The 26018-nt window shown below is 36.2% G+C and overlaps 1 protein-coding gene and 1 non-coding gene across 7 annotated transcripts in view; both read right to left on the bottom strand.

The window, feature by feature from the left end:
• CCAR1 (cell division cycle and apoptosis regulator 1) overlaps positions 1 to 25633 on the bottom strand; it is a 47803-nt gene extending 22170 nt beyond the window's left edge. The window contains exons 1-14 of one of the 6 annotated variants that reach the window (XM_065922470.1): positions 25615 to 25633; positions 24140 to 24262; positions 13925 to 14097; positions 13476 to 13520; positions 11477 to 11509; positions 8662 to 8855; positions 7576 to 7690; positions 7281 to 7473; positions 5551 to 5680; positions 5116 to 5277; positions 2412 to 2637; positions 1708 to 1821; positions 1008 to 1174; positions 57 to 267 (exon numbers count right to left, since the gene is read on the bottom strand). In XM_065922470.1, coding sequence (XP_065778542.1) covers positions 57 to 267; positions 1008 to 1174; positions 1708 to 1821; positions 2412 to 2637; positions 5116 to 5277; positions 5551 to 5680; positions 7281 to 7473; positions 7576 to 7690; positions 8662 to 8855; positions 11477 to 11509; positions 13476 to 13520; positions 13925 to 14097; positions 24140 to 24212 — 1836 coding nt within the window. In that variant the 5' untranslated portion in view covers positions 24213 to 24262; positions 25615 to 25633. Of the gene's footprint in view, positions 1 to 56; positions 268 to 1007; positions 1175 to 1707; positions 1822 to 2411; positions 2638 to 5115; positions 5278 to 5550; positions 5681 to 7280; positions 7474 to 7575; positions 7691 to 8661; positions 8856 to 11476; positions 11510 to 13475; positions 13521 to 13924; positions 14098 to 24139; positions 24263 to 25357; positions 25561 to 25614 lie in introns of those variants that run through there. The other 5 variants (XM_065922466.1, XM_065922467.1, XM_065922469.1 and 2 more) reach the window with 5 other exon arrangements.
• LOC136162336 (small nucleolar RNA SNORD98) lies at positions 1306 to 1370 on the bottom strand. Its single transcript, XR_010662136.1, has one exon. It is a non-coding gene; the product is annotated as a small nucleolar RNA SNORD98 (small nucleolar RNA).
• Positions 25634 to 26018: the final 385 nt, after the last annotated feature.

Raw genomic sequence — 26018 nt, 5'->3', positions numbered from 1 at the left:
CTGTGTTCCTGTGCCTGTGAGAAGCGGAAATAGAAAAAGGGATTAGCGTTCAGTGCCTGTTCTCCATCAGCCTCCTTGCGTTCACCCTGAAGCTTCTCGACCAGCTGCTGCTTGTATCCTCGGGAGAGGGTTTCCCACTCTGAGCGGGTGGGAAGGCAATGCCAAACATCCGGGAAAAATAAAACCACTGTCTCCACATGAGCTGGAACTGTACGCCCCTTGTGGGTCTCCTCAGGGCGATGGTAGCGAATCTCTGCAAAACGGTACCTGTTGCAAGGGAAGAAGCATGTTGGAAAAAAAATTCTAAAATACATTTTAAAGACCCTAGTTCACTTGTAGCACATCAAGTAAAGAAATTTTGCTGCAAGAACTTGAGGTTGGTCTAAAGAAAAAAAAATTATAGAAGCCATAGTTCCTCTTTTGGTACATTTGTACAATATTTTATGGTTAAAGAAGAATATGTTCCCCAAGGCATTGTCAAGTTTGATTACAGAGCTACCCATACTTTAGAGAATACCTGAAGAAGCTGGATAGCTGTTCAGATTTCATGTGCTAAAAAAAGAATGTTCTTAATTAAATCACAAGAAATACACTAAAATACACAAGACAAATAAGCCTCAAGAGAAAATATGGCTGAACAAAAATAATCAGCAACTACATCATTTTATAACAAAAGAATTATAATGAAATGAAGTTCTCTCTTGACGATCTTCTCCAGCTATGCATGAAATGAAAAATATTTTCAACATACATCCAATTTCCAAAGTACAGCGTAACAAAACATTAATATTTTCAGTTTATTTTGATTAGTTCTTAATCCTTTTCCCCCAAACATTTTTGGCACCAAATAAACTTTTGCTACAAATGAGCATTTTCCTTTGAGATTATCTGCATGATCAAGATTGCTAAAATATGGGGGGTGGGGGTGGGAGAAGGCTGATGGACAAGAACATCTACATAAAACTATTAGAAAAACATTTCTAATCAAGAAATGAATTAGTACTTACCATTGTGTGCATACACTTAGATCAATGCCTGTCAGAGCCTTACAACAACGAATAGCAGTCTTAATCAACACAAAAGGGTCTTTTTCTGGGTCTGGTCCATCCAACGAAGGAGACCAATGGCCTCCAATGGCCATGGCTTCATCCTTGCCTTTCATGCCCACTAAAAACTAATTTAAAACAAAGAATCATTTACACGTATTATGTAACCTGTCAAATTACAAATTAAACACTTGAAAAGGAAAGGAACAAACCTTTCCAATACCATTTTTACTACCTCTGGTATCTGTCAGTCAAGGAAGAGTTCAGTTCATCGTGTTCCACACTGCATTTCAGCAATGGAATAGGATTTACACATCATAACTCATCCTTCTAAAATATTTCCTCAGATAAAAAGTTCTTTTAAAGAAACAAGCTATAATTCAAACTTTAAGAGCATTCAGATACACTAAATCCACTAAGATTTTATTATGCTTCAAATTTATAGTATCAAAACGACAGCTGAACTAGCCACATACAAGTAAGATACAGCCACAATCTGCAATGAGAAAAACACCTACATCATTGACTGCTGTAACAATATTAAAATAAGTTATAAAACAAATCAACAAAATTTAAAAGGCAGTATTTTTCAATTTTATATATAGACAGAACTAAGCAAAGTAAATATACAGCTAAAGTTAAAATAAATCTTTCAGTTTACCTTAACGAGTCTAGCAGGATGCTGAAATCCATCTCGAAGTTCTTGTGGGTCTTCAGCAAGAGCACATGACTTATGATACAAATCTTCCATACTAGGGCTAGCCATCAGCATTACCTATTATAGTCAAATAATTCAATCCTGTCAAAAGTCTAAAGTAATGTAAAAAAATGAGAACCACTACTAATTATCCTTCCATAACAGTTATCTGAAGTTTTTTTTTGTTGTTGTAAAAATGGAAAATGCTACAGCAGAAATGGTATTGGATACCTTATAATTATATAGTTTTAACTTTGGAAGAAAGAAATTTTGATCTATATTTATCAAATAGCAGAAAACTACTGACCATAAGCAATATACTCAATGTTATCCTGAAGACTAAAATATGGTGCATTTACCCAACAAAACATTTTATGTGGATCTACCAGAAGCCATAGAACATTTCAAAAAACTCAATAAAAAGAACTTCATCTTCACGTTTTATAAGGTTGAAAATGTTGGAGCAATATCACAGTTTTGCAGCTCAAGAGTTAAGGCAAAAAAGAGGTTAAATTACTTTAACAACCAAACAGAATCAGGCAGACAAGAAGAAAACACAGGCTTTCAGGTCTTGAACATAATAAATACTTCCTGAAGATTAACTTCACATACACTCTTAATACAAATAACTGCTCAGAAATTTTAGCTGTGTATCACAGAATACAAACCTTTGCACTGTATAAATGATCAGCATCTGGTGGATCAAGAATGGCCATATTTTTTTCTAAGGACTCTACTTCTCTGTGCATTACATAGAAATTGCAGTAATTTCCCAGCTGAAATGGTCTTGACAAAGGGAAAGCATCCACCCATGTAAACTGAGCATCAAAAAAGTCACTAGGTATATATAAATTCTGATAACGGCGCCTTAGTTCCATCATGTCACAACTAGGACTGAAAAACAGACATAAGTAGTGAATAAAGTGCCTTAACACCAAAGATTATGCAAAGATTCACTCAATTCTAAAGATATAAATATATAATTGGACACAGTTAAAAGCCAGTTGAAAATGAATAGTCAACTATTAACGAGCTTTACATTTACATAGAATCATATGAAAATGTTATTTTCAAATATGTTTATTTAGTTTTGAATAAATAGCACCTACATGTTACCTTATTATTTGTGTGTAGCTTAAAATTCACTTAGAGAAGACCCTCTGAAATAACTTCAAACCAAGTTCCAGAGAAGATCTGAACAAAATCAATTCTGCTTCAGTTAAAGCTGTATTTTTGAGAAAATTATGATTCATACAAAATGAATACAAAGAAGGGATAAGAATAGTACCAATGAGTATGACAGCTCCTCCATCAGGCTCAGATACAGTAGAGAAAAAAATAACACCTTTATTTCTTTGCATCTCTATACCTCTCTATTTAATGATTAAGATCCATAACTGATTTATTATGTAAAGAGAGGATAAGTTTTTTTTAAATGTGACATACTGAATTTATTTTTAAAGGATGATTTCCTTTTTCCTAAGAAACAGAACATTTAAAGGAGACAGACATTTAAAGGACACTCAAAAGTAAATCAATCCAGGAAAAATGCTGAGAGATATATTAAAAACATAATGAAAAGTGGAAAATACCAATAGTGTGTAAGATAAAAAGTTTAACTACACTGTCCTTTTAAAAAAACAAAAAGTACAAAATGTGAGCTCTATGTATCCACAGGGATGTCTTTTCATTTGAGACCTAAAATATAAGCTTGTCATTACAGTTGTTGACATATTTGGATAAAATTTTGCTGTCAAAATATCAAAAATGTGAAGTTATTTGTGTTGTTATTGTTTTTTAAAAGTGTTACAAACAAAAAATGTTTTAGTTTTCCATCACTAGAATTTTTGAAGTCATGTTTTATCCCATAGGAATAAAGGAACAAAATCTATAAATGAATGAAACATCACCATTTCTTGCCATATATTCCCTATTATAATCACACTACTACACGAAAATCTTGATTTCCACAACTACTGATGAGAAGAAATATGGAAACTTTAAAATAACTTTTATTTGTAATGTGTTCCTCTGATATCTGGGAATTTACTTCAAAGTGATGAAGTGATACTGTGAAGATTTAACTTGGAAGGATAAAGACAGTTGCTCAAATTACATCCTAAGTATCAATTCCTCCCAGAATAGCAATTGAGACTAGGAACAGATGAGTTTAAAAGCAGAGCTGCTCCAGTTAATATCTGGAGATGTGATTTTGTTTCAAATGAATTCCTCTGAAATATGCAGACATATTTTTTAAATATACAAGTAAACAGGAGTAACAAAAAAAAACTAATAAAAATTAAGAATCATTAGTGATTTTACCACATGCAAGAGTAAATGAACAACGACTACCTAACAACTAAGCAAAGTCATCAAGCAGGACTTTGGGGGCGTGGAGTAGCTTAGACACTACACTGGTTTACGCAATATAAAACTAAATAAAGAGAAATTTCAATTTTTGTAGGTCAGTATTATGAATACTTTTGTCAAATGGAGCAATACCCTCTCAAGACACTGAACTGCATAGTTATTTGTTCCTATATCAAACAGTTTTAAACACTTTCACTGATTCATTTTTCTTATTTTACTATAAATTTGCTTTTACCACATGTTAATTTATCTTTTACACAACTACCAGTTTCAAGGCTTTTAGAGGATTCTTCCTTTCCTTTAGAGTAAATCAGTCATTTATCAATTTGCCTCTCTATGAATTACAATTTTGCACCTATTACCTAGTTGGCCACCACATCCCAACCATCAGTATCTACAACGGCCATACACTGGATTAAGTGCTTTACTTACATGAAATCAACTCAACCTCACGATTAGTTCTGATAGTTAATATAATTTCCATTTCACAAGTGAAGCTCAAAAATTCTTGGTAACTTTCCAGTTACTTCTGATTTCAAAAGTTAAAATACATATATGTATACACACATTATGTTGTATGTCTATTAAGTACATACATAGAACTATGTTTCTATTATACTGCACAGCCACAGAGAACTTGAAGTAACTGGTCACTAATGTATCATTACGTCATCATACACAATGAACTATGCATGACCTTAATAAAGTCATTCATAAACTAGAATCTTAAATAATTTTACTTTTAAGGAAAAAGTTCATTACAGAGGGGCTGCCTTTTTCAATTGCTAGTACTTGTAATGAGTGTATAAAAATAATGCAATCTTGCAAAGAACATAAATGCTAATTCAAATTGCCTTTCTGCTCTTATATGACTAAGAACTAAATGTTATGAAATCAAAATTGTAAAAAAAAAAAAATTCTCTAAATGTAACACATTCCTCCAAATTACACAAAGTACAAAATTAGTAATTTAAGAAAACAATGGGGAAAAAAAGAACTTACCAATCTAAAGAAAACTTTGAAAATTGAACTGTGTAACGTGGGACAACACGTCGGACTCTCCGAGGTGACCGTTCTCTCTCTCTCCGAGGAGATCTCTCTCGGGAACGTTTTCTCTGAGGAGATCTTTCTCTGGATCTACGTCTTTCTCTCTCTCTTTCACGACTTAAAGCAAATTTTTCTAAAATTACTTTTTCTAGCATTATCAAAGAGTTCTTTAATGAAGTAAATTAATATGTATAAGCATATATATAAATATAAGCAACACTTCACGGTGCACATTTTTAAATAACTTCTTGAACACTGCGGTAAAATACACACAATATAATAATCTTACTGTTTTAACCATTTTGAGGTTTACAGTTCAGTGGCATTAAGTACATTCATTCACACTGTACAACCATCACCACCGTCAAAAGTACACTTCTAAAAACATACCTTCGGTCATCCTTTCTGTTGGGCACTTGATCCCCTCTGTCATTTCTTCCTGAAAATCTGGATGGTGGATCTAACCTTCGTGCTGGTTGTGGCTGTGAAACTATACGGACAGGAGGCTGCAATAAACCAGCTTTAAAAGATACAGAAAAATATATTTTAACTTATTTAAATGAAGTTTAAAAGCATCACTCAGTTAAATTTTATACAGAAAAATTTGGCTTTTAGGTTCTGTGACCCATAAATGGTAAATGTCAGGGATGATTTGCATATTTGTATATTTTTAAACCATTATTTAAAAGTGTAAAAACCATTTTTAGCTCAGGGACCACACAAAACCAGGCCACAGACCAAATCCTAGAGCTATGATCTGCCAATCTCTGACCTACAGATATTAAACCAAAAACATTAAAAAACAACAAACCGTTGTTGCTGGCTACACAACAAGATATTCTCACAGCACCAGAGTATCATCCAGACATTTTCTACACAGAGAAAAACCTTTATAAAAAGATATCTACGGCCATCACTTTGACCAAGTAATCTACCACCTGTAATACTGGAAGAATCTGACAACATGTGTCTCCTAGTATGATGCAGTACAAATTAGAAAACATCACCTAAAATGTACCAAAAGCCTTTAGACTTAACTTTTACTTTATAGTTTATATGGCAGAAAGAAAACAAGATAAAAATACCACAAGGAATCCACACAATCCAGAATATAACATTACAAAAGAATTTACAAGTCAACTAGACCAATATTTTAAAAAGTCAATGCTATAAAGGAAGAAAGAAAAAATGCAGAACTATTTTGGAATAAAAAGACTAAAGAAACACTGTTGTTGCTATTGTTTAGTTACTCTTTTGCAACCCCACGAATTATAGCCTGCCAGGCTCCTTTATCCATGGGATTTTCCAGGCAAGAATACTGGAGTGGGTTGCCATTTCCTTCTCTAGGGAATCTTTCCAATTCAGGGATCGAACCCGTTGTCTCCTGCATTGCAGGAGGATTCTTTTAATTACTGAGCCACCTGGGAAGCCCAAAGTAAAATAACCAGATACAACACATGAAATTTAACTATCTTTTCGTTCAGGAAACAAAAAACAACCATTTAAAAAGACATCTGGGAGACAACTGGTGGTGTCTAAATATAAATTAAGTATTTAAATGCTTTTTCTTAGAAGTGACAATAAATTGTGGTAATAATAGGAAAAGATTCTCTTTAAGGAAAGACACACTTACATTAATGGGTGAAATGTCAAAATGCCTACATCATGAACATTCACTGAAATGTTTTCAGAAAACAAAAACTAGAAACAGCACATTTACCAAAGAAAACTATAAACTGTACAATAGTTATACAAGGAAGACTATGCAAGAGTGAAAACAAAGAAATTAGAGTCACATGAAACAAGTATGAAAAACTTTGAAATATAATGAACAAAATTCTTATAAATAGTTCATTTATTTGATGCACTATGGTTCAATGAGTGAGATGCTGCCACCAGACTCTACATACATATACAATGTCATGTTCATAAGAAGTCTCAATACATGTTCCTCTATAAATAAAATGAAAACACTTCCTGATTGCTATACAAGTAGAAATTCTCTACAAAAGATATTTAACTTCCTTTTTAGGTATTCTGCAAGTCCCTGCCTTTTTTGTAACTAATAGCACACTCTCATTATTTTAACACCTGAACAGTTATGTTTTAGCCTGTAATACCTTTCTGCTGCGGCTGCTGTAGTAAGGGCTGCGGCTGAGTCTGCAGTAGTGGTGTAATAGAAGCCGCTGAAATCTGCGCCTGCAGCAGTGACTGGGGCTGGGGCTGAGCCTGAACACCAAACGTTGTCTGCGGTGCAATTGGCTGAAGTACGGCAGGAGGAGTCTTCAGTAAAGGTTGAGTTTGGGATTGATTCTTCACAAAAAGAAATAACATTTTAAAAAACAAAGAAAAATCTTTGTAAATTGGAAGACTCAATCACCAAGTTTTTATAATACCTAATACTATTTTATATACCTGATTTGGTAGTGTTTGAATTCTTTGTGCATTCCATTTAAAAGGCATATTGGGATTATATGTAGCTTCAACCAATACTCTGTCACCCACTTGGGGGGTTTTCCCTTTGACAGCACTGAAAAAAAAAATTAAGTTAAATACAGACACTATCAGAAGAAATTCTTCCAAAAAAGATTTATATGTTAATACTAAACACTGTAAAGTACACCAGAAATAGGAAGCCTGAAAATCTCTTTTAAAAAGTAGATACACCTCTGAGACTTAAGCAGAAAATATAGAAAACAGGAGACCCACTTAAACAGAAAAATCTTACATAGTAATTAAACTTAATATTTCAAAGTACTTCTTAGGAAGTTCATTAGAAATACATTTGAAATATCAAAAAAAAAAAAAAAAAAGAAATACATTTGAAATATCAAAGGAAATACATATTCCCTGCAACCACCACTACATGAACAAAAACACTACTTCAAATCCATTAGTATATCAATCATTTAATCCTATTATTTTTTTCAACTAAGTGAAGTGAAGTCACTCAGTCATGTCCGACTCTTTGCGACCCCATGGACTGTATGTAGTCCACCAGGCTCCTCCATACAATGGGATTTTCCAGGCAAGAATACTGGAGTGGGTTGCCATTTTCTTCTCCAGGAGATCTTCCCAACTCAGGGATCGAACCCAGGTCTCCTGCATTGCAGGCAGACACTTTACCGTCTGAACCACCAGGGAAGCTAAAACATTTTACATATATATTATCATGAGGTATGTCAAACAGAAGATTAGATTTTAAAAAGTATATGACTACTTTAATCTTAAATCTTACTGTAAGTCTGCTCATTAATAGCTAGAAATGTAAACTCTTCCCTATAAAACATTTATAAATAATTCACAATGACTAGAGTGTTCAATAATCTAAAGATATCTTCCATCACATTCTCCATCAAAAAATGTCACAGTACAGTTTGAATTATTAAAGCAGAAAATTATAGCTAAACCACAATTCCATGCCACAGTTAAGCAGGTGTCTTATCAAAATACTTAAGGCTAAATACAAGCAACCATCTGCCAACAACTAATTAAGTTTACCTAAGCTGAAAGAATACATCTTCATCCACAAATCCAAATGTATCGTGTAGTTTTGTGACCGCCCCTGTAAAAACACGCTGTTTCTGAGGTTGTGTTTGTTGCTGACTGGACCTTGGTGTTGGATATGATACAGTTATCTGAGCTGCAGGTTGAGGAGTTGACAAGCTAAGGCTTGTAGGCAGTCCAACAGCTGGCTATAAAACAAAATCAACATCAAATTAAGGTAAGGATTACAAGTAGGCTAGAAATAAAAACTGACTACTTAAAACTAACTCAAAATTCTAAAAACAATTTAATACATAGGTACACCTTGAAGACGCAACTCAAGTCTGAAAAAAAAATTTTTTTAAATCAATTTCATGATTAAGTTCCCTCAGAAGAATGCTTTTACATGGAAGTTTCAGGGGAAAAAAGCCACCATAGTGTAACGAGTTTTAAAAAGCACTGCATATTCTAGCCCCCTCTTAGAAATTCAAAATCCATAATAGCATAACAAAGACTCAGGAAAGTCCTAGATAACTGAAATGAGGCAGAGAGAGAAATACAATTATATATGATCTCACTTTTATGCATGGAATCTAGAAAAACCGAAGAACTCATAAGAACAGAAAACAGATTGGTAGCTGCCAGAGGTGAGTCTGCTGGGGGAAACGAGTGCTAGTGATCAATAAGTACAGCCTTCCAGTTAAACATAAGTTCTGGAGATGTATAGAATGGTAACTATGGTTAACAATACTGTATCATACATTTGAAACTTGTTAAGAGAGTAGATTTTGAAAGTTCTCATCACAAGAAAAAGAAAAATTCACTTATGTGAGGTGATACATGCTAACAGATTATGAAGATCATCTCACTATACGTACGTATGATATTAAATCATGCTGTACACCTTACACTAATACAATGTCATATGTCAATTATAACTCAATAAACTTGAGGGAAAAGGTAACAGATTCATTGGTCTTTTCTGGCATAATTAAGCATGAATAACAACACATTATTGACATTATATATGTCAATGTATATGACAACACATTATAAATATCATTCTGTATATAAACAGAAATAAAATCATTAAAAAGAAAGGAATAATCATGATTCAACTCAAATTCCATTAATTCGCTTTACACTTTCTCAATAAAGCAAGTCTCAACGTTCTACAACTAAAAAAATCAAAGGTGAGTCCAATCCTATAATTAGTAAAGAACTCAGCATCTCTTGAAACTACAGCCACAAAAACTTCTCATGATGTTTCTTTAACATCGTAAGACATTTTTTTCCCTTTCAAAACTGCGCTGTGCAGTTTGCGGTATTGTAGTTCCTCAAACAAGGATCGAAAGTTGAGCTCTCAACAGTGAAAGCACGGAGTCCTAACCACTGGACAAAGGGAATTCCTGGGTTTTACACTTTTAAAGAATTATATACAAGAAAAAAAAATATGGGTACACTTTGGGAAATGCTATTCTAAGAAAAGGCTTCCCTGGTGGCCCAGACGGTAAAGAATCCGCCTGCAATGCTGGAGACCTGGGTTCGATCCCTGGGTCGGGAAGATTCCCCGGAGAAGGGCATGGCAAGCTACCCCAGTATTCTGGCCTAGAGAATCCCCACGGACAGAGGAGACTGGTGGGCTACAGTCTCTGGGGTCGGACACAACTGAGCGAGTAAGCAGAGCATTCTAAGAAAAGGCTAACTTTTACACCTTTTCTATTTAGTCTGAAAATCCTACTATTGAAGACCGAAAATAGGACATACGTGTTAAACAATTTTAGGTGTTTTTTTCTTTTTTTGACTGCACCGCAGGGCATGTGGGATCTTAGTTCCCAGACCAGGGATCAAACTCGTGATCTCTGAAGTGGAAGCTCAGTTTAACCATTGGACCACCAGGGAAGTCCCAATTTTAGCTTCTTTATAAAAACAGAGTGAAGCTGATTTGTCAAAGGAAGTGTACTTTCTTAAAAGTAGCTAACAGATTCAACACATGAAAGGTACAAAGTTTACAGAGTAAAAAGTGTCTCTATTTCGGTTCCTTTGCCATCTAGTTCCCTATCCATGGGGCAATCACTGTCCTCAGTTATTACTACAGGTTCTGCTTTCTTAACAGCTGCATACACCAGGGGCCACTAAACTGCAATTCAAGGACCAAATCCAGCTCAAAGCTTATGATTCTTATACAACTTACTAGTCAAAGACGGTTTTTACATTTTTTATTTCTTTCAAAACTGCACTGTGCAGTTTGTGGGATTGTAGTTCCTCAAACAGGGATCAAAAGCTGAGCTCTCAAAAGTGAAAGCACGGAGTCCTAACCACTGGACAAAGTGAATTCCTGGTTTTTGTAGTTTTAAAGAATTTTATAAAAGGGAAAAAAATATGCAAAATAGACTGTAAGTGGTCCACAAAGCCTAAAGTAGCATTATGTATCAAAAGTTCACAAAATTTTTATTGTTGCTGAAAAATTAAGTTGATAATGCACTACAATAACTTTCCTATACTAAAGTCAAATGAAAAGATATAACATATACAAAAAAAAATCCCTAAAAATTTAAGCTACAAAGAAAATGTAAAAGTAAAAAAATCAGTATTAAATTTAAAATAAGGCCTCATATTTATTCAAACTAGATCACAGTAGGATCAGCAATCTAACAGCATAAAAGAAAAGGCAAAAACATGCTCTATTGAACATTATATTGCTAGACTGTTATGTGAATCCAACAAATGTTGATTTTTAAATGCTGAAAGAAAACCCAGAACAGGAATAAAACTTTAGTCTACTCTGCATTAAGATATTCAAAAGAAATAAAGTAATGGCCAAACTAACCTGTGTTAAAAGAGTCTGCTGAGGTTGCTGTAACTAAAAATAAAACAAAAAACCAAACAAAAACAGGAAAGAAAAAAAGATAAGGATCAATCGGAATTGCTGTTTCACAGATGCTTTACAAAAGGAAAAATTTCTATTAAATGATTACTTTATTTCTAACTAAGAAACAGATGAAAAGTAACAGAAGTCATTAGGGTAAGGTTTCCTACAAGTATTTGTAACAACTGCAGAAGACCTTAAATATAACTAAGTCATTCAATAAGGATTAAAGACATTATTTTTGCTATTTCATAGGAATAACACCCAGGAAAAAACCCACAAGTCCCTAGTGGGGAAAACTTCCGGTTCTGCCCCACATTAATTATCATGCTACAGAAATGATTCAATATCATCAGTATGCTATCTATATAAAAATATTACTGGCTAGATGTCTAATTTATTTATATATATATATATCCATAAAATGAGAAGCACCTCCTCACAGTCAGATTTGCCAAAGGCATGGGGACCATAAACAACCATACATTCTGACATAGTTTTGACGGCAATAACAAAGTATAACATTACCAGAAAGCAAAAGGAATTGGTGGGAAGGGAGAAATTCTAAATTTTTCTTCTGTGGAAGATAAGTAACTTTATGAAGTCTCAGCACTGTGGTTTTTTATTAACCATCAGGAGGCTCTCCAAAAACTACTTATCCTTGGTGCTCCTTCTCCCTGTCATTTGTCAACATTCTTAATCAGCTGCCCAGCCTGGAGCTGTCCTATCATGCACTAGTGCCCCAACAGTACTGAAGAGTATACAGCTAGAAGAGCAGGCATCTCCTGAAGATGCTCAACAGCTTGAGGGAAAGGTCTTTTTTCCTACTGGCTAGGTAAGCAGTTTGAGGAAGGCATGGGCATCATTTCTGAGTTGTGGATATCCTGGGCAGGGGGAAGATTTGGGTTTAAATAAGATTCAAATGTTTATTAGCTTCTAACTAGTGTTTTAAGCCCAATGGTAGAATCTGAAGATCTCAGTTCTTCTCTTCATGACTTTTTACTCACTGTGACTAATAAACTTCCCAATAAATTCTTATTAGACTTAAAAAGCTAGGATAAAACAATCTATATGAGATTTTAACTCAAAACAGTATAAATGTTAAATCTATCAAATTTCTTTATCTGAAAGTTAAGAATGGGTAAGTAAAGGCAGTTTTTAGGGCAAAAACTGAGTATTGCCATTTTGATGTGGTTCAAAACAACACATAAGCTTTGATAATGTATTTCTTAACAGTACTAAAATAAAATAAAAAGGCAGACTTTCTCCTTTGCTTGCTATGTTTCTCCTTGGGTTCTGTTTTTCTTACCATCACAGATATAATAACCCTTGAAGATGATGATTAGAGTAGGAGATTGGGGAAAGGAGCCAAAGAAACTTATTTTAGTCCAAGTAAGGAGCTTTCAAATTGTTCAACTCTGCCCGGGGAATAGGGGAACTACAAAGGGAGGCTTCCTCCCATTTTCAACACTATTTTTATATTTTATACACTGGATTTCAATATACCATTTGATTGAGGAGGGGGGGAAAGTAGGGCTCCGTTGCTTTAAATGAATAAAGGCTGAAAGTCAATGGTGTCTAGGGTTTAGGCTTCAAATGGGAAAAAGGAGCTTTTCATTTTGACATGTAGTCTAGTACAGGACAGAAGGCCTGAAGGTTTCAAACAGGAGTATTGGACCAAAGATTCATTTAGAGTGATTCTTTCCAGATTATCTTCTACATGCTTTCATAAACACATGTGACAAAGACTGGCTGCTGGTTGAGGATTTGAGTTTTCAGAACCTCTCTTCTATCTTCCTCTCCCTTGGAGACATTTCTTTATACCTACCACATTTCTTCCACTCCAGAAGAATTCAAATCACACATTAAGGTTACTGAGGGGAACTAAAATCTGTGTAAGTTTAGTTGGAACAAACGACTTTTTAAAAATCAGTTTTTAACATGGAAAATATAAACTAACCTGTTGCTGCACACTATACAAGGCCTGCTGAGGTTGTGAATATTGCTAGAAAAAAGATTTTTTAAAGAAAAAAATGGATATTAGTTTTAGTCATTCTCAAAAAGCAATATACACACATGTACATTCAAATACATAACCAGCATTACACTAAAAAGGAATTTTCTAAACAGCTACACTTCATCTAAAATAAACAAAATAGTGATTATTTATACTTTCAGATTCATCAAGAATGAAATTTTACTCAAATAACTAAGATATAAAGACTTTAGAATTTTGACCCTGCAGCTACACTTCTGTTACGTCCTGGGCATAAATAATTCATATCATCAGAAAAAAATAAGCATAATGCAACTCCACAATTACTCATTCCTTAAAATGTAGAGGTACCTACCCCTGGCTACTCAGATGTGGAAGTTTTCTATGTCACATGTTAAAACCTAAACATTCACCTGTTGCAACGCGGCTGCTGCAGCTGCGGCCTGTTGCTGTAACGCTGCAGTCTGAGTTAACTGATAGTTTGCTGGGGTTTGTGTAGTAAGGCCGGCTGCTGCCAAGGCAGTTTGCTGTGTATAAATGGTAGGAGATGCTCCAAGGAGAGATGGCTGCTGAACACCCAATGCAGCTAAAATGAGATTAAAAAGAGGGGGGAAGGGAAAAAAAAAAAAACACAAGATTATTTGAATCCTTTCCAGAAATTTTCAATGAGTGCTTAGTTATGCATTGCAGTCTGCCACTGCTTAGCGAAGGAAGAAAAAAAAAAAAAAAAAGAAAAATTTCAGTAATGCCTCACCTCAGATTCCAATGCCTTTAAATATTTGTTCAAGTCATGATAAATACAAGAAGACATTAATCTATAAAATTAAACTACAGAATGAACCCAACCAACCTCAGCCAGACCAAGAGGCTAAAGTACCCCCAAAAAATATTTTCAGGAAGAGCAGAAAATATATTATTTTATTTTACTCATCTAGAATGTACTGTTTTACCCTCAAGCAGATTAGAATCATACATTAAGGACAGTGTTGCTGGAAGTGATCCACCCTTCAAACAGCCTACTATCAAGGATGTTTTCATTTATTTCTTGTACTTCTACTCTGTATTAAAAAACTGTAAAACTAGCAAACAGACGACAGGAACAGTTAAATACAAAGCTAAACTGCAGTGTAGCACTGCACTTCCCAAAACTTTATCTCCTAGAATGACGACTAGCTCCCCAGGACATTCAAGTTGGAAATAAGCGGTCCACGGTTTTAAAAGTTAATGCAGCAGCAAATTAAGCATGTATTTTTACTGCAAGAATCCTCAGAACACTTAATTTGCCACTAAGCACTGTGAATCTCAAAAGAGGTCACCATAAAACAGTATTTGCTCATGTAACACTCCCTTTTCCAAATCCTCTTGCTTGTGTCTTAGAGTAACCTGAAAAAATCCTGCTCAACAGCTACTGGTTAATAACCATACAGAAAGAACAATACTGTGTCTTACAGGAACAGAACAGAGACCATTTATGAATTAATCAAATCACCTAGTCTAGAATCTACCAGAGAATCTGCAGAAGTGTGAAGTTCATCAACAATCTTGTTTAAGAGTCCAGATTAATTCTACTTAAAAATAAAGCAACCCAACAACAAAGTGAGGCAAAAACAAGCAAATCCCAGAAATCATGTCTGGAATTCATATAAATTACAAATTACTCCCTGATAAAACATGATTTTTAAAAATTAAAAATGAATGAAGGGGGTAAAAAAGAATCTAAGGTGGGGGGAAAAAACCTACTGGATGTCCTGAATACACAATCCTAAACCCTCACAACATTAATATTTTATTCTCTTTGTTTTTAAGGTAAGTCAGATGCCATAGATGGGTAAAAAGAAGAAACCAAGAATAACAAAATTAATTTAAATAGAAGTGGGGAATGTCTTAACACCAATGCAAATTCAAAATGAGGTTAATTGCACTGAGAATGGAAAAAAAAACGTACAAAACTACAGCACAGGTTCTAACCAGTAGATCCTGTTAACTTCTGAAACTGTACATAAAATTACAGATAAGAAAGTTTGAAGTTCTCATCAGATTTTCAAAAGGGTAAGAAACCCCAACAAGCTTAAGAACCACTTTTCTAGAATAACAGAAGCAAAATTCTCATGTAAACACAAGACAGGTAAAGAACCTAGGAAAAATTACTAGCAATTAAAATTCAATTGGATGTTCTGCATTTGACAAAAGTAACTTCTGGTGATTCAAATCATGCCTGCATCTCCTTCCCCTACAAGAGCTCTGACCTCTGATCTGCTGTTCCACTGTGCTGGTACCAATTTCCAGAACACTGCAAAGTACTGACAGCTGTCACAGTAGAAGGGCTCACAGCCAGGATCTCACAAACAGCTCTTTTCCCTACAACTTTTCTAAGTGTTCTAGACTCTGACAACATATAGCAGCCCAGTATTAAGTAGGTGGGATGATAGCTGATATCTGTAGTCTCTTTTTCATGTTGACAGTCAATGTGATGAATTAGAAACCGCATGCAGACTGACAGGTACTGGAAGGCTCAAATGCTAGGAGAAATGTATGGGAAGGAAATTTACATTCTAGTAGTTGCTGCACACTACTAGCTAGTTAATTCAAACTTTGTGAGATCATTGTGCGTAGGTTGTGGTTTTCATATGTCTATATAATATAGCTCTTTTTAAAATCGCTTGAGATTTTAAGCTCAATAAAGTACACTTCATTAAAATTTATTAATGCTCTTTTTTGTAGCTAGATCTAAGAAGCTATCCTTGAATATTTGTATATAGCATTCTCTACTCTTCTGAATTGAATAAAATTAATATTCTGCATGATAATTCTAGAACTTGCAAAGAACAAAGGTATGAATCTCTGACTTAATCTTTCTCCATAAGTGGCCTAACACTTATCAGTTGGAGATTTTTTCCAATTATCCACATTGCAACAGTCTGTTCATTTATCTGTACCTGATTCAACATGACTGTTGAAGGTCTCATGATACATCTGAAACAGATACACTTATAACCATGTATCAATACATCCACAGACCTATGAAATAAGCCCTAAATGACCAAAGGTTACCAGAGGTCAATAACAAGAACAAATGTAAAATATATTATTTTTTAAAATGTAGAATCAGTTTCATATGACTGAAGTATTCATTTTATGACATACCAGTAGTTATCATATATTGAATACCAGGGAACACACCATTACAACATGTAAGAGAAACCTGTCCTGTTTGCTGTTCCTTTATCTTATCAAAGTCACAAATTTAAAAATTCTTATTATCTTTATACCTATCTTTACTAAAATGAGTCACCCTTCCAAAATAATAAAGTTCAAAACTTCATATATAAGTATACACATAACGGAATCACTTTGCTATACATCTGAAACAAACATAACACTGTATATTACCTACACGTCAATTAAAAAAATAACTTAGAAGTAACCTTAGGGAGAAAAAAAACAAACACCCTTAACAAATTGCAATAAAGAAACAAACAAAAAACTTCAAACTGATCCAAGAAACTTCATTTTCTTTCACCTTCTACATTTAAGGCACTGGTGAAGCAATGCTTTATTCTTTGAAATTACCATTTATCAATATATGTTCAAAAGCAATCTTACATCTTATGGAGAGAAAAAGCAATGTGGGAAAAGACATGGAAGATTCTCCTTATAACTTGTGAATTTACTAAAACAATATAAACCCAAATTTTAAATCAAGTGAACAAGTCTGCTAAATGTCATCTTCAACTCAACATCCTTCCTAAGAAGTGATCCTCACAGAAATCAAAAACCTTTCTGATGCCTCCACGCATAGATATTTACTGGTCGATATACTGCTGTTGCTTTGGAGACTATATTCTGAGCCCATAACATATGCAAGTGATAGGAAATATTCATTACCTTTTTCTCCCTTCATTATCTTTTAAGAATTAGAAGGCATTAAGAATAAGAAATTAAAGACAGTGAAAGGTACAAACTTCCAGTTATAAATAAGCCATGAACATATTTTAAAAACTGAGGCATAAAATAGTATTTTAAATATAACATATTTTAAATGTTGTAATCTTCTATACTAATCACATTTTCAATACAGCAGCCACCAGCCATACATGTCTATTTCAATTTAAATTAATGAAAATTAAAACAAAATGAGAAATTCAGTTTTAGTCACTTTAACCACATTTCAAGCAGCAAGGGCTCAACAGCTACATGAGGCTAGTGGCCACCATATTAGATAACACAGACACAGAATATCTCCATCATCACAGAAAGTTATACTTAGTGAAAAAAGCTCTTCTACAAGGAGGGGGTAAAACCCTTAAATAAGTCAGAGTTACACAGGGTTCCTGGAGTCTGTATGAAGACTAATACTCTAGCAGACAACAGCTCTTCACTCTCTTGAAATCCCATGAAGTGATGCTTAATGATCCTGGCCACAGTCTCTTAGCTACTACTCAACTAATTGCTGGTCAACCCTCTCAGGAAGTTAAAGACACCACCTGTAATGTCACATTTCTTCCATCCTTGAATGACTCTGAAATTTAGTTTCCAACTCCATTTCTTACAATGACTTTTGTTATTACCCAAAGTTAGTACTCAAACTTTCAAAGTCACTTCCAAAACATTTTCAGCTATAACAGACCAAAATTATTTTCCAGATCATAAAACAAATAGTTCAAGGGAAGTCACGAATGCATAAACATGAGTTGCCCACTCAATCTAGGATAGAAGGATGGAGTACTCACTGGCGTGTAGCTTACAGGATGTTAATAACAACACTTACTGATGAGAGACCAAGTCATGCTCAGAGACGAAGGAAAACATACATACTGATGAGCGTACGATTTTATGTACACTTATTTTTACTTTTAGAACAACGTTTTGGAGACAATTTCCTATTACACAGCATTAGCAGTGTTTACAAAGGGCTAGCCCACACCAGCAGCAATCTTCGCTTTTTCCAGGGGCGGGGGGAAGGAATGCTGGCTTGTGGAATCTTAATTTCCCAGCCAGGGGTCAAACCAGGAAGCCGGGCAGAGAAATCACTGAGTTCTAACTACTGGACAGTCAGGGAATTCCTGCAATAGTCGATTTCTACCAAATGAGTTGGATATATCCAACTCTATCAAGAGATAACTAATCTAAGTATACATAGCACATCAGCCATTATTTGAAAAAGACCATGAATCTTGCAATTTAACAATGTGAGCTCCTGACTCAAGAGATGGGGATTTTAAGACAACCACTGGGCCAGATTAAAAAGGAAGAAAAAATGAGGTCATATTTATGAGAGCATCCTAAGTGTTTATTAACAGATGAATGGATAAAGATGTGTGGTACATATACACAATATATTACTTAGCCATTTAAAAAAAAAAAAAAAGAATCTTGCGATTTCAGCAATAGGGACAGCCTTGAAAGGTATTATGCTAAGTGGAAAAAAAAGCAGAAGAAAAAATACTGTATATCACATATATGTGGAATCTAAAAAATAAAACAAACCAGTGATTGTAACAAAAGAGCAGAGTCACAGAGAACTAGTACCTAGTTCTGAGGGGGCGGGGGGGGGGCAAGACAGGGTAGGGGAGTGGGAGACACAAACTGCTGGGTGTATGATAAGCTAACACACTATAGCACAAGAAATAAAGTCAGTGTTTTGAAGTAACTTTAAATGGAGTGCGATCTTAATAAAATTTGTATGGGGGGACTTCCTGGGGTCCAGTGGTTAAGACTCATGATTCCAATGCACGGGTTCAATCCCAGGTTGGGGAACTAAGATCCCACAAGCTGTGTGGCACAGCGTAAATAAATAGTTTGTATAGAAAAATGTGTTTAAATGAAGTCGCATTTAAAACAACTGTATTAGCTTCACTTGTTAGAGCATCACATAATCACTATGACTTTAACTACTGACCTAGTTCATTGTTTTGTCTATAGCCAAAATGTCATCACCTTATAAATGGTCAAAGAAATGGGTGAGAAAATATGTCCTAGAATTGGCTAAATCAACCCAAACATCTTAATACTGTTGCATTTATATACATATACACATGGAAATATCTTGAGTCAAATATACTGAAGATATTCCTATATCACTATAATTTATCTAAAGGATATTTAAAGATTCAATCAGTGATTTCCCAGCTATCCCCCTCAATGTCCCCTTATACGACAGAAATTGTTAAACTTTCAAAGCTAAAAGGTCTGGTCCCATTTATAACCGTCACTGAATATGTAACCCAGCACTTCAGCTAGGAAATGGAAAAATAGGGTAAATTTTAAAGACAAGGGTAAACATTAAAAGACAAGTATTCCAGTATAGGAAATGTAGAAACAAAGCTGGAAATACAGACCCTAAATACCATCTCACAAAGTTTGAACTGTATTCTGAAGTTCTTGAAGGCATTTTTGAGGATGAATCTGTCTAGTCAAGGCTATGGTTTTTCCAGTGGTCATGTAAGGATGTGAGAGTTGGACTGTGAAGAAAGCTGACCACCCAAGAATTGATGCTTTTGAACTGTGGTGTTGGAGAAGACTCTTGAGAGTCCCTTGGACTGCAAGGAGATCCAACCAGTCCATCCTAAAGGAGATCAGTCCTGGGTGTTCATTGGAAGGACTGATGTTGAAGCTAAAACTCCAATACTTTGGCCACCTGATGCAAACAGCTGACTCATTTGAAAAGACCCTGGTGCTGGGAAAGATTGAGGGCAGGAGGAGAAGGGGACGACAGAGGTTGAGATGGTTGAATGGCATCACCGACTCAATGGACATTCGTTTGGGTGGACTCCCGGAGTTGGTGATGGATAGGGAGGCCTGGTGTGCTGTAGTTCATGGGCTCGCAAAGAGTCGGACACAACTGAGCAACTGAACTGAACTGAAAAGAACAGAGTAATGGAAGAGGCAATGAACCATAATTCTGAGGCCCTAACAACAGATTCTTCTGTGACTTTCTCTTGATAAATTCCATCACTTTCCTGGGCCTCAAATTCTTCATCTGTTAGAGAAAGAAGCTGATCAGAATCTATCTATCTAGCTGATACAGAATCAGGGCCCATTCTGCTTTGGAAAATTCTGTAATTTAGATAGAAATCATGCTTTAGGAATAATTATCATACCTGACAGAGACACTGGAGGTAGGGGGGAAAGAGTAATTATCATATCTAGTAAAAGAGGAAAGCAAATTAAAGCAGTCAGAACTTAACGAAGAATAATAAATATAGAGTATGACCAAATGACGGATTGGGAAAAAGAGCACCCTGACTTAAGTGAATGTTATGGTAAATCATGTGCTTAATCACTCAGGCATATCTGACTCTTTGAGACCCTATGACAGGGGCCCTCCAGACTCTTCTGTCCATGAGATTCTCCAAGCAAGAATACTGGAGTGGATAGCCATTTCCTTCTTCAGGGGATCTTCCCAACCCGGGGATTGAACCTGCATCTCTTATGTCTCCTATATTGGCAGGCAGGTTCTTTGCCACTAGTGCCACCTGGGAAGTCCACATTACAATCAGGGTATGAAGTTTTGGGGAGGGTAGGGAAGAGCCTCAAAGTTAGGTGAGAGACTTTGGCATAGCTTATGTAAGCATGAGAAAGCTGCTATAGATGCAGTCATCCAAATGTGAAGCACAGAGGGCCTAAAAGTAAAACAAAGGAATACATTTGAGGCATTTTCAAAGAAGAAAGTCAAAGTTTGACGTATGTTTGAATATGGGGAATAAAGGTAAAGAAAATTAAAGATGACAAACTAGAAATTATTACCTTAACTGAACAGACTTAATTGAACTCCTTAACTGAACAGCTTCCCAGGTGGCTCAGATGGTAAAGAATCTGCCTGCAACGCAGGAGACCGGGGTTCAATCCCAGATTTAGGAAGATCCACGGGATAAGGGAATGGCAATCCACTCCAGTATTCTTGCCTAGGAAATCTCATGGACAGAGGAGTGGGCTACAGTCCATGGGGTTGCAAACAGTCATTCATGATTGAGCAAATAGCACAGACACAATTGGAAAACAGCATCAAAATTAATCAGAAATAATTCAAATACTGATCTTCAATTTTATGACAGATTTCAGCAATTAAGAGCTAGTGTATATACTTTTACTGAAGTTTTTAATCTTACACATGTCATTTGTGTGAATGCACTTAAATGTTCAAATCATTGTTAGCTGATTTCAGAGTTAAGTACACATGCAAGACAATCTTGCTAGAAAATGAAATAGCAAAGTCATTAACTGAACATAACCTTAAGTCATATACTAAAACGAAATAGCAGTAATTTTTTTTTATTGCTTTCAGGAGAAAATGAGTCAGATACACAGGCACAAAGATCAAAATATTTTCATTTGAACTGAATTTTCAGTTAAACTTTTTCTGCTGTGTGACCACCATTTGATTGACCTTGACCTCTGATACTAATATATCTGGCATATTTCAATGCATGCATTTTTATTTTTACTAGAATAAAATAGGCACTTACACTACTATCCTGATTAAGTTCTTTTGATGCCCTCTGCTTAAATATTTTTAAATCAAATTGCATTTGAAGCATACAGCAGAAAACGTAAAGCCTTACACACACACACACACAAGACTGAAATTCTCCATTGAAATGAGGTGTAAATAAACCATAACTGCCTTACAGTTGAAAAAAATTCAACTTTGACAGAAATTAGCTTGGCTCTGAGAATCAATTCTAATAAGATAATGATTAGCCACATACGGCTTGAAAATGAAGGCTAGAAAATATCAAGCTTTCAGGAACAGCTCAAAATATGAAAGTGAAAGTCACTCAGTCATGTCTGACTCTTTGCAACCTCATGGACTGTCCACGGAATTCTCCAGGCCAGAATACTGGAGTGGGTAGCTTTTCCCTTCTCCCGGGGATCTTCCCAACCCAGAGATCGAACCCAGGTCTCCCACATGGCAGGTGGATTCTTTACAACTGAGCCACAAGGGAAGGCCAACAACACTGGAGTGGGTAGCCTATCCCTTCTCCAGGGGATCTTTCCAACCCAGGAATCGAACCTAGGTCTCCCGCATTGCAGGGAGATTCTTTACCAACTATAGAACATAAAAATTTCAATAGTTTAATAAAAACACTCACTAGAGAACCTACTCCAGGATTTTTGTAGGAAAACTAAGCACAGATGCTAACAAAATACTTGCCTAGTTTCTAAAGTCATGATGAATCAATAACATATCAGACTTTGAAAAATTATGATTAATGACAGGTCCCAGAAAAATCCATAATTTCTTACAGCACAAACTGTTTACACAAATCCCATCATTTACATTTGGAATCTCCATTATCAAATATGGGAAAGGAGGTCTATATTTACTACTGACTCTGACAAGTTTTAAAACCTTTATAATGTCTCCTTTGCTCAGTCTCAAAATAAAAACTAAAGCACAGTACATATTTAAGTAATTACAATATAGATGTTAAGAACTATAGACAACAGAATTTCACCATAACAGTTATTCTATTGGAACAATACAGATAAGAAATTAAAGCAAACTGTACAAAGGAAATCAGGTAAACATGTTCTTTATCAAAATACCAGTACACATCACTTGTTTCTGGACACACAGTATTTGCTAATAACTCCTGTTTTATCAAAATTAAGTCATCATCAGGTTCCCCACTATTTAACACAGAGAAGAAATACCTGGATACGAATTATAACCATTATTTCATATTATATTCAGTTGTTCATTAATCCCTCAAATCAATCAACTATTGCTCATTTAATACCTCAAATCAAAAGTAACTAAAATAAAAACCCTAATATATTCATTTCCTTAAAGAGAAAGGTCACCTACATAACAAGATAATTGTGTCTATCAAATTCAGAACATCAGAGTTAGAAGATCACAGTGTCTCTGCAACTGACCTCAAATAACAAAAATTTAAGTAAAATGCAGCAAAAAACTAGTATCAAGTCTATCATAAATAAAATATATTCGAATTAACAGAATAAGCTGCAACTTTTCTGGGTACTCAGAGAAACTCAAAATTTCATTTTGTAAACTGAAGAGTCAAACCATAAGTCAAGAAATGGCAAAAAAATAAAAATCTTCCCAACAGCAATAGGATGAAACGCTGAAATAAACATTTTTAATGACATATTTTGTTACTTTATTTTGAAAATGACATTTTGTAGGTTTTAGTTTGAATATGTAAATATTTGCTCCTTTCCTTTACATCTATTTATTCTTTTCCTTTGCTTCATAAATTCTTTAGAGTTGGTTTTTCCACTTTAAATCCAAATACCTGAAAACCAGTCTTGTAATTTTTCATAAAGTATGAATACACTTAATTTTAAATATAACTTATGAATACTGACACCGTAACATGCCAAATGAGGTAAACTAGGATGAATGAGTGGCTGCTAACCTCTAACATAACTAAACCAATTTAACGTTTAAAAGACTACATATAATTGTCCAAACTGCTGGGTAAAGCAGGTATTTCGCTAGCTGGCCCATGAATTTTTAAAAGACGCTTCACAGATAATCTTAAAAGATACATCATTTTGCAAAGTTATATTCACAATATTATGCATAGATTAATGCACACAGTTAAAACATATGCCCAATCCGGCATCTATATAGCACATGTGTTCAGAGGAAGCCTGACCTGGCTGAGATACCGCAGTGGCTGTAAACTGAGTAGCCCAAGGCGGATTCTTCTGTCCTCCAAACTGAGCCATGACAAAAGGGGAGGGGGGGCCTTCGCCTGTTTGTCTTCTACAGCAGCGATCTATCAAGAAAGGATTCACAATTTAAAGTTCAACCAAACTACAACCATCACAAAAGTCTTATTTTAAAGAAATGTTTGATTTGTCAAGGACATCTTCGTAGACCAACTATAAATAACAAGGGGCACGTGAATGTCCAATATGCAGCAAAAACATTTTACGTCAAATAGTTCACAAAAGTAGCCAATTTCAATACATGACATTAGAGGTCGACTTACAAGAAACGCACTTCCTTCGACTACAAACTCACATTTAAACAGAAGACCGTCTGACGTTTTCTACCCAATTCTTTTTTTTTTTTTTTTACCCAATTCTTAACAATAAAAAATAGACAGCTTTACATTCAACAGAAAAACAGCCTGCTTGTTTCTTTTGGCAATGGGCTGGGGGCTAAAAGTGGAAAAATCAATAACGGAAATTGGGACGAGACACCGAAGAAAGGTATTCAAGAATATCATTTAAATAACGAACATCTCCTTACTTTCCAGACTAGGGAAGAAACTGGGGATTCCTTTTCTCTCCCCTTCCGCGAGGGAAAAGACAGTTGAAACAACGGATGCCCCTTAAGGAACCAACGCGAAGACCCCTCCCCCCAAAACCCAGCCAGAAGAGGCGAAGATCTCAGCCCGCGCACTCACTCCCTTCCCCCCACACCTCGGAGGAGCCAGGGCTGTGCCATCCATCTTCCTCCAGCCCCAGCTCCTCGCGGGCCGCAGACCAGGGGAGGGGGAATCCTCCGTCCCGGAGACTAGGCGAAATGCAAAGAATGGGATACCGAAAGCTCCGGTACCCTTAAGTCCCCAGCGGTGCGGAGAGGCCTCCATTCACCAAAACCCGTGCCACCATGCAAGGCTCCGACGTCCCGGACCGAAGCCAGGAGGCTAAAGCCTCACCGGCTGGAGAGCGAGGAACAGCAGCCCGCAGCCCCTTCGAGCCTGCCAGGCAGAGGCTGAAGCCAAGGGTTGCCGGGGACACCGGAGGGGCCGCCGAAAAAAAAAAACCCGAGGCGGTGGGGGAGGGGCCGGCCGCGCCGGGCCTGCTCCGACCCGCACAAAAGGGACTGTGTCCCTCCCGTCCCAGTCCCACGAGAGCCCCACCGTCGCCGGCCTACCGACGCCGTGCTACCAAAACGGCCGCTCCCGGCGCTTCGGCGGATCCGATAGGACGTCAGGAACCCCGGCTCGGCCGCTCGCCGCTCCAGCCGCGAGAACCAAACCTTCACCTGAATCCGGTCCCGGTTAACACCGAAGCCATTTCAAACCCATCAGGCGTAAGCGCATGCGTCAACCCCCCTCTTCCTCCGCGCCTCTGCCCCCTCCCCAATCTCTCCGAGGAACGGCGCATACGGCCTTACGTTCTACGTGCGCGCTCCCGAGGTAGCCGTCAATGCGCTCACCCCTTTCACTACGCAGCTGGAATGGGAGCTTGCCTCAGACGGGTTACCTTGCCCCTTGTATAACAATGAGCCAAGAGTCTGTATCTCTGCGCAAGCTCAAAGGAAAAGGCTTCGCTGAGTGTGGGAAGGAAAGTTTCGGGAGTCATGTGATCCGTGAGCCCGCCGCCATTTTGTGGGGGGGGTTCCTTTTTTTTTTTTGGTAGTTCAGGTACGTGGGAGAATGACTATATCCAGTGACATCTTCCTAACTTTTTGAAAAAATTGAGGTGAAATTCACTTAACACATAATTCCATCGTTTAAGTATTTTGTTGTACAATTCAGAGGCTTTTAGCAACTACATAAAGCTGTGCAACCACCATGC

The sequence above is a fragment of the Muntiacus reevesi genome, chromosome 2 (assembly GCF_963930625.1).
Source record: "Muntiacus reevesi chromosome 2, mMunRee1.1, whole genome shotgun sequence".
Taxonomy (NCBI): Eukaryota; Metazoa; Chordata; class Mammalia; order Artiodactyla; family Cervidae; genus Muntiacus; species Muntiacus reevesi.
This window is presented reverse-complemented; position numbering and strand designations above follow the sequence as displayed.